At 37.1% G+C, this 9,037-nt stretch overlaps 1 protein-coding gene across 1 annotated transcript; it reads right to left on the reverse strand.

Annotated features, from left to right (window-relative positions):
* Window positions 1-1,786: 1,786 nt before the first annotated feature.
* On the reverse strand, window positions 1,787-5,959 carry LOC137721180 (rho GTPase-activating protein 3). Its single transcript, XM_068460286.2, has 5 exons — window positions 5,061-5,959; window positions 3,654-3,774; window positions 3,442-3,561; window positions 2,919-3,149; window positions 1,787-2,532 (listed from the first exon to the last, which is right to left on the reverse strand). Exons 1-5 carry the CDS (start codon window positions 5,558-5,560, stop codon window positions 2,023-2,025), a joined length of 1,482 nt encoding a protein of 493 aa, XP_068316387.2. The 5' UTR covers window positions 5,561-5,959; the 3' UTR covers window positions 1,787-2,022.
* Between the last annotated feature and the right edge of the window lie 3,078 nt (window positions 5,960-9,037).

Here is a 9,037-nt window from a genome sequence, read left to right on the forward strand (position 1 = left end):
CCTATTGTAGGTACTTATTTGTGGCTTTCGAACGTTTCATCGTATGGCGCCTCATGTACTTGTTTGAAGTAGTTGTTCATCAGATTTTGACACGTGGCACTCGAAATTCGATACATGAAATTATTGAGATTCCAAATCGAAAAATTCTTGACATTCCATCTCGAAAAATTATTGAGGTAGTTTAATTTAAGTAACCATATTAATTCAATTAAAATAATAAATTTTGTTTGGCCTTATGACCCTTTGGCCCCCTCGGTTGGAGATGGTTTTTTGTTGTAGTGTTATGTTTGGCCTCTGGCCCCTTCGTTGGAGATGGTAAGAAATATAGTATGGCACTATTCATTAAAATATTAATTTCTTGGAGGGCTATAGGGTTAAAACGAGCCATCTGGCCCTCCTTCGGTTGGAGATGGCCTTAGTCAACTTGGATTTCTTGCTCGAGGATGTCTGGTGAAGAGCTTCATGGAAAGAAAGGATTTTGAAATTGGTACAGCAAGAGAATTGTAAACTTTTTTACAATGGATGATTTGAAGGATTTTGGTAAAGTAAAAGGCAAAATATCTGAGGATATATATAGGCATCGTAAGACAAGGTCATCTAACCTTTGAATTCAAACCAACTCGCTTGACGATATCTTTCAATCTGGCGGTTGAAATTAAGTAATAAAAAGTGTTGTCTCAATATAAAATTAACTATTAAAAGTATACTCTATTATTAATTTTTTCCATAAATCTTCTTAATATCTTCTAACAGAAAACTAATATACTAACACGAATCCATTTGCAGAACATACAACCCTAACTCAAGTGACAAATATATAAATGTATATTATATCTATAAACGAGATGTGAAACCTAATTAAAAGTTACAAAAACATAATATATCCACAAACAAAACAAATTAATATGTGATACAAGTTGATTATAAAAAATAAAAATAAAAATAAAAAGAATATGTAGATAAATACAATTATCTTGTGATAGGTTGATTATAAAAATTAAAAATTTAAAAATAGCAACAAAAAAATAGAAGAAATAATTAAAGAGATAATTAGGAATAATTTATTTTTTATAATAATTTTGTCATTAAAGAGATTATTGGTAATAAAAATAATCCTATACTCAAGAAATTTGACTTATTTCAATAAATTGAACTATCATAATGTTTTTTTTTTTTTTTTTTTGCACAAACGATATTATTTATACTAAGAGAGAGGGGCGAGGAGGTGGGCTTAACCCCACAATAGGCTCGCAATAATGTGGTTCAAATTCGTCTTTGCCGAGAATTGAACCCAAGATCGCTCACTTACAAGTGAAGATAAATACTACTAAATCGTAATACTAAGTGGCAACTATTCTAATGTTGGCTAAAAAAAAATTAGACTTATTTCATGTTTTCTCTATTTTTAATTCATTTAATTGTTTTTTTGCCATAAAAGATTTAATTAAATAATAGATAACCATAGGTTAGTTCAAGAGACACATGACAAGATTTTGGAGGGCAAATAACGTTCACTTTTGGTTAGGGGATGAGCAAAAAGGTACTTTTTTTATTTTCGTTTTTCTATATAATCAATACTTAGGCCCAACCATTTTTCCACGTCAGCCAACTAACAGATTTTTTTTAACGAAATGTAACGGCAATAACGAAATTGATGACTAAGTCAAAAATTGAAGAACCAAACTGATGAGTTGGTAGAATATAAAATATCATAATTTGTGAATTGTGGTAAAAAAAATAAAAAACTCTTCAAAGGAAATACAACATTAAAAAAATGGATTTGGGCTTTGACCATGAAAGCAACCAATTGGCATTGTTAGTTAGTAAAAATCACACAAAGTTATAAGTCGAATCATACAAAATAGCTCACTGGTTACTGCCCATTTCACTAGACCTGTAGTTAGTTCCTTCCAAACCTTTTATCTGACTAGAACAAAACAAAGTGCTAACATCTATCCTATAAAATGTTTACACAAACCACAATCATAAGAACAAAAACAGATTCCTCAGCTTCCCATTTCTCTATGCCCATGCTTCTCCACCTTCTCCCCTAGTATTTACAATCTCAAGTTTCGTACCCTTCTTAGCCGGCTTACTCAACTGAAATACCGGGTGGCTGTATAGCCTCCGCACTCCTTTCCTCCAACTTAACCAGTCTCCAGCTTCGTATCCACTTCTACATCCATTTTCTGAACACTCAAGTTCACACTTAGTAGATGCGCTGCTGCTGTGCGAAGTGGATTCGAGTTCATCTTCCCCATCAGTCATTACCGGAGAGCACCAAAGTTTCTCATCGATGTCAGCTTTTGGGCTGTCCAAAGTGGCAGTTCTGAATGAGCTATCATGAACAAAAGAATCACCCATAATCGAATACAAGGTTTGTCTGTTGTGGTTAAGAGATTTTTTGCACGATGAGTGCAATGTAGCCTCCGCAGCTGATTCCTCTCTCGTGCGCAGGATCTTTAAAATCAATGTCTTGAGGAAATTCATAACTTGCACCGCATGTATTAGTGCAGTCAAGGGATCGGCCATCTGCAGCAAAAACTCTTGTTTAGTCCATAGCAAAGCTTATGCTTGTTTGTGGACAAAAAGGACTTTCTTATGGCCATTACAAAGAAAGTTACATAGCCAAGGAACAACAATCATTTGAAGATGTGGAACTCCAACTCATCCTTTAACAGGTGGGCCGCATAAACCCCTAAAACCCCAGGCCTACGCTTGACCTAGGTATCAGGTAAATCGATAGAGGAGTTATTGTGGGAATCCAACTAGGGCCTTCCATCGAAAATGTGTCGTCCTGATTCCAGGTCACTTGACCCACCTTGGGGGCCAAGGATCAAAGCAAACAAGGCAAACTGCATATCACAACCAGAGACATTTCACATCAACAAACAACCGTGTGAAAAAATGGTACAAACCTCGGTCATGTTAGGTGCAAAAACCATAGCAATGTTGCGGGCATTCATCTTGTTGTGCTGTTCGTTCTGCGCAACATCTGCCATCAAATTGATGGCCCAATCTAGCAGTGAAGCTTCTGTTGGAGGAAGTGTCTTCACAAGTACTGTGCAGTCATCTTCTGTGTTGCAGCGCATCACCTGTTCTGGTGTGAGCGAATCAAGTACCCTTGTAGGAAGCTCTCTAAACCATGCCTACAATGTTTAAGAAGGGGAGAGATGGGAGTACACCCGTTAACAAAAGGAGGAAAAAAAAGGTTGAGAACCAAGGCAGAAACCAAAAACCATAGAAGATAAGTTTAAATGAAGGGTTTAATTCAAAAGGGTTTATTAATGATCTAGATATTTCACGATTTTGAAAGCTTGAAAAGAATATTGAAAGTCCACACATCTTTAAAATTACTGAACATCCTGAAGGAGATGGTGGCTATGTATTCCAAAAAGTATCCAATTGCATTCACTTAGAAATGTCAGATTATATGCTTACCTTTATCAAACCTGCTATACAATGAACATCAATTCCATGTGGCACGATGCCTTTGTTCAACTGGTCACGAAGATGCTCTTCTTGACCGTTTTCAGCATTTATTCTGAATATTCCTTCTGCCTTGAAGACGGAGAATAATGAAATAAAAACCTTTAGTTGTGCTGAGAAGAATATGCGCATAACTTTGCTACTAGTTTGAAAAACCAACTTACTTTAAGGCCTCCTCCTGAATACAATCGTTCTTGCATCATAAGAAGTATAGTTGGCACACTGTTCCCATTATTATCATAAGAACACTGCATCGACTTGGCAGAGACCCCAAACACACTTGCACTGGATGACAAAGAAGTGTATTCCATTAAGCAATAGTCAAATATAAAATAGTACAGAAACTCTGATCAGGACTAAATGGAATGATGAGAGACATGTATTAAAACTTCTGAAACAGAACGTTCCATCTAACAGGAATCCTGCCGCAGTATCCATATACATTGTTACCACAACCTACCTTCCGAAGCAATTTCGTAGGAGAACATGCTGATCAAAAGGAAAAGGAAAAAGACAAACAAAGAAATGATCATTCAGAAACAATACCGAAAGATCAAATGTTTGTGCCACCCTGCTACGCAGATCAATTTGCAAGATAAGATCGTTTTCAAACAATGCCACTAAAAACCGAATAGACCAAATGGTTTGCACTGATGATTGGAACGACTCCACCCAACATTTATAAGACTAAAACAAAAAACAATAAATCCTTCGTGTTACTCTCCCTTATCTGCATAAGTGCCCATCCAAAATAAAATCAAGGCAGAATAAAGTAAAAGCTATCACACACCAGAAAGCAGAAGCTATTCGGACTACAAATGCTAAACAATTGAACTCGATTGCCTCTGTCAAAATCACATCTTTGTACTTGGCAAAATCCTCATCCTCCTTTTTAACCTATAAATTCCCTCCCCATATAAGAATTTAAATCAAAATCCTCTGGCAGTTCTAAGTACTGGAAAACTCTGTACTTGAGGAGATCGATAAAAGCAGTAACGGAACTTGTGACTGAACGAAGGGGATTCACAACCTAGTTCAAACCAATAGTGTTTGAAAAAAAAACCATCTTATGGTAACTGTTCTTGTGGCTGTGGATCCAGGATCAAAAAGACCAACCTATGCAAGCCGGGATACGGAAAAATCAGAAAACCCGATTTACAAGTTTACAGAAGAACAATATAATGCCACCAGTTTTTCCATTTTGCACTACAAAATGCAAAACAATTAAGAAAAACACACAAGCAAGAAATGCAAGTATGAATGAACTTTAATGAAAATTCTACTATGCTCCGGTCTATGACGTACACAAAAGCAATGGATGATTGAATGTGCACGGTAAAGAATCCAACGAAGAAGGATCATCTATACTTTTCACCGGTGCATGCTATAATCCGTCAAAGTTTTCAAATTTAGACAAACAATTGGTACTACAAACCAATCTAAATCCCAAAATTTCCATATAACCAAACTCACTTCACATATTTCAAAAATTCATCCTCAACCAAATCCCAAAAAAAAAAAAAAAAAAAAAAGGAGCAAAAATTGGTAAAAGAAAAAGGAGGGGTTCTGACCTGGCACTTGGCACCTTCCTGGGGACCTCGGGCTCGAGCTCAGTGGGCAAACCCAGAAACCCATTAAACCTATCAAAAGTGACATGCGAAACGTGTCTCACCTCGCTCGGAGAACTGATGTCGATAGAGGACGCCACGTCATCCCTCTCCACACTGCAAGTTACCAGAGACTTTCTCAGAGCCGCCACAAAAATGTCGAGTATGGCGGACTGGTGGTGCTGCTGTTGTTGACCGTTATGCCCATGGAAGTCTCGACCTTTGTTGTTCCCACTGGCTCTAATCGTGGGACTCAGAAATGGGGTAGACATGGGATTTCCTTCAGCCTCCTCCTCGTCTTCAAAATCCAACTCCTCATATTCCAGCCCTTCATCATCTTCTTCTTCTTCTTCTTCTTCTTCTTTGCTGGTGTTGTGGTCGTAGGAGAATGGACTAGGAGGGGGAATGTTGAACTCAGTGAGTCCAACAAGATGGCAAGATTTGGATCGGAAGAGCCGAGCCATTTTGCTTTTGTGAACTATAATATTAAAACACACGAAAGAAGTAACACAGAGAGAGAGAGAGAGAGAGAGAGAGAGAGAGAATAAAAGAAGTGAAATGGGGGTTTGGTTGTTTAGAGAGAAGGTGAGGTGGGTTTGGTTTGGTTGTGACGAAGAAGTGGGGGGAAAAAAGGTTGCTTTGAAGAGAGGGATGAGTGATTACTATTGGGTTAGTGTTGAAATTTGAGGAGGGTGTGATGGTGGTGATGGCGGTGAATGGTGGGGGTGATCGAGACCTTTTTCTCTCTTTCTATTTGTTCGAGTTCTATAGCAAATTCTTATTAGAGAGAGACAGAGCACAAGAAAATGACCACGAGACAACCAGATATGATCATATGAGAGTGAGTGTTTGTCTTGGAAGTTACTCAAGTGAAGTGAAAAATGTATGTACTTAAAAGAATTAGAGTAAAGTACAAAAAAACTACCTTAACTATTGGTGTCACAACACTTTCATACCTCATCTTTTAAAATTGACAATGTCATACATCATCTTACGAATTTGTGCTAATTTCAGACCTCTGTCAGTTTTTCTGTTATTTTTTCTGTTAAATACTGACGTGGGTAGAAACGGGACCGATTTTTTATTAAAAAATTAATTAAATATTGAAAATTAAAAAAAAAAAAACAAAAAAAACCCATCAACCCGTGTCCCCCCTCCCCAAAAACCCAAATCCCCTTATTTGAGTTCTCTCCCACCCAACCCTCCCTCTCCTCTCTCTCTCTCTATCACATCTCTCTCTTCTCTATCCATGCAACCTACATCCCTAAAATCCCAAAACCTAGAAATCCTTCCCACCCGTCTCCCCCCCAACCTTCTTCTCCGATCCCACTGACAACAACCCTACCTTTGTCGTTGACTCCAGCGATGACAGCCACAACCCCCAATCGCCCCCAAACCCTAACTCTAGCCACAACCTCCACAACAATATTCCCTTCTCCTCCTCGCTCCCGGAGTCTGCCCATCCGACGATTTGCAAGAGAAAAACAAAAAAATAACAACAACAACAACAACAATCCTAACAGAAAAACTCTCCGTTTTTCCCATAAAATTCCGAGATTTTCTGAGAAAATCAGAGGAAGCGTGAGAAACAGAGAGAGTTGTGATCTGAGAGTGGCTCTCTTTGGTCTGAGTTTCCGATAAAGGGTGTATATAGGTGGGTTGGATGAGGAGGAGAGAGTGGAGGTGAAGTCCATGGTGAGAAGGCGAAGCCTCTGCACAATTTCAACTTGTCGTGGTATTTGAAGTGGGGGAACCAAAAGCACCTGTGGTGCCAAAAGGAGAGCTCGGACTAGGGATGGCAATTCTAACCGTTAGACCCGATAATCGTGGATAACCGCCCGAATGGATTGGATTTGGGTATGAAAATTTGGGTATATTTTGGGTATGGGTAAAAACCATGAATATTATTCGGTTATGCTTTTGGATATAGTTATAGGGATCTCCATTCCGTATCCGTCCCCGAATCCGAACCGAATAATATAATATAATTATGTAATATTAAAATATTAAATAGTGTGTGTATATATATATATATATATATATATTCATTATTCACTGAATCCATTACCTTAAAAATATAAAAATTGCATTGTGTGAGTTGCATTTTGTGGGAAAGTTCAAAATTTTTTATATGAATCAAAATATATGATAATTCAATGGTACTTGTAGGAGATCTCAAATATTAGCCAACATTATCAATGTTTAGCGTTAATTTTTATGTTTTACAAGATCAATTCACTAAATCATTTTATCATCAATTATATAGTGACGAAATTAATATTTCCTAAATTATCATGCGTCAATTGGACGAATATATTTTTTGTATTGACGAAGATGGATATAATCGTTAACCGATGGGGAATCCGTTACCCGGTGGGTATGGTTATGGATAATACCCGATGGTTAATTTGTGGTTATAGATATGGTTAATTTTTGTGGTTATAGGGATGGATATAGTATTTCCGTCCCCAAACCGAATCGTTGCCATCCCTAGCTCTAACACCAGCGGGAGTGGCGGGGAAGGGTCTAGGGTTAATCGGCGATCGTCGACTCAGAGAATTGAGAGTTCTCCGGCGGTGATGACTCGGGTGGGAATGGTTTCTGGGTTTGGGGATTTTAGGGATGCAGGTTGTAGGCAGAGAGAAGAGAGAGAGACAAGAGAGAAAGGGTTAGGTGGGGGAGAACTCAGAGAAGGGGATCTGGGTTTTTGGGGAGGGGGACACGGGTTGATGGGTTTTTTTTTTGGTTTATTGTTTTTTTTTTAATTTTTTAATATTTAATTATTTTTTTAATAAAAATGGGTCTCGTTTCTGGCCACATCAGCATTTAACAGAAAAACTGACAGAGGTTTGACATTGGCACAAATTCGTAAGATGAGGTATGACATTGTCAATTTTAAAAGATAAAGTATGAAAGTATCGTGGCACTAATAATTAACGTAGTTTTTTGTATTTTACCTAAAGAATTATTTATACAAGTAGTGAAGCAAATGGACGAGAGTAGGATTCTTACTCCTTTTAATCTCTATGAACATACACGGGCCATCACTTTATGTCGAGCTATCCATTTTTTAAAGAATCTCACTCCCTTCACAGTGAATAGTATTATAGTACCAATTAATGTCCGTAGTCTTTTCTATAAAATTATGTTCTTCGTGTATAATCCGACCAAATAAAGCATACACTAACAGAGTTTAGAAAACATTATAGGTCATTAAATATGCTATTTCCTTTTGTTTCCTGTACTGATAAATAGTAAGTTTTGGATATATTAACGATTGACAGATGCTTGCAGATTGTCGTATACCAATTTCATTCTATTATTTAAAAAAAAAATGTGAAACAAATTTGTCTTTAATGTTTAAATCGATTAGATTTTCGATTACCTTCGCTTCACTAACATATGAATTGTTGATTGTCCTTTAAATCCGAACTCTTAGACTATGGTACCTTAAATAATCACCTGATTAGCAAAAATGTTGCAATTTTTTTTTTATAAGTGATATTATTAATTTAAGCTACACTAAGGGAATAGGGGAGGGTTTAAACTAGGGACAAAGTGGTTGAAGAGGAAGTCCCTATTCACTAGGACAATCTTCCATAAAGAAGTCGATCTCATTGTAACTTGTTAGACTTTGTGGTACAACTAAAGATCACTATGGTCTTATGATATTCATTTTCATTTATAGTTGTATGTGGGAGGTCTTAAGGTTCAACTTCTGTGATGGCAAGTTTGATGCCAAGTTGTTATGGTTGACACAATTAAAGTTCACTACGGTCTTATGATATTCATTTTCACTTGTATGTGAAAGGTTTTACGTTCAACTCATGTGATGCGAATTTGATACCAAATTATAATGGGTCGCAAATTGTGTGGTTTTAGTCCAAATCTATTAAGATCTTGGACCCTTGATAAGGAGCTTATAACTTAAGTTGTTAAGA

Source organism: Pyrus communis, chromosome 1 (genome assembly GCF_041283825.1).
Source record: "Pyrus communis isolate YQ-2024b chromosome 1, ASM4128382v1, whole genome shotgun sequence".
Taxonomy (NCBI): Eukaryota; Viridiplantae; Streptophyta; class Magnoliopsida; order Rosales; family Rosaceae; genus Pyrus; species Pyrus communis.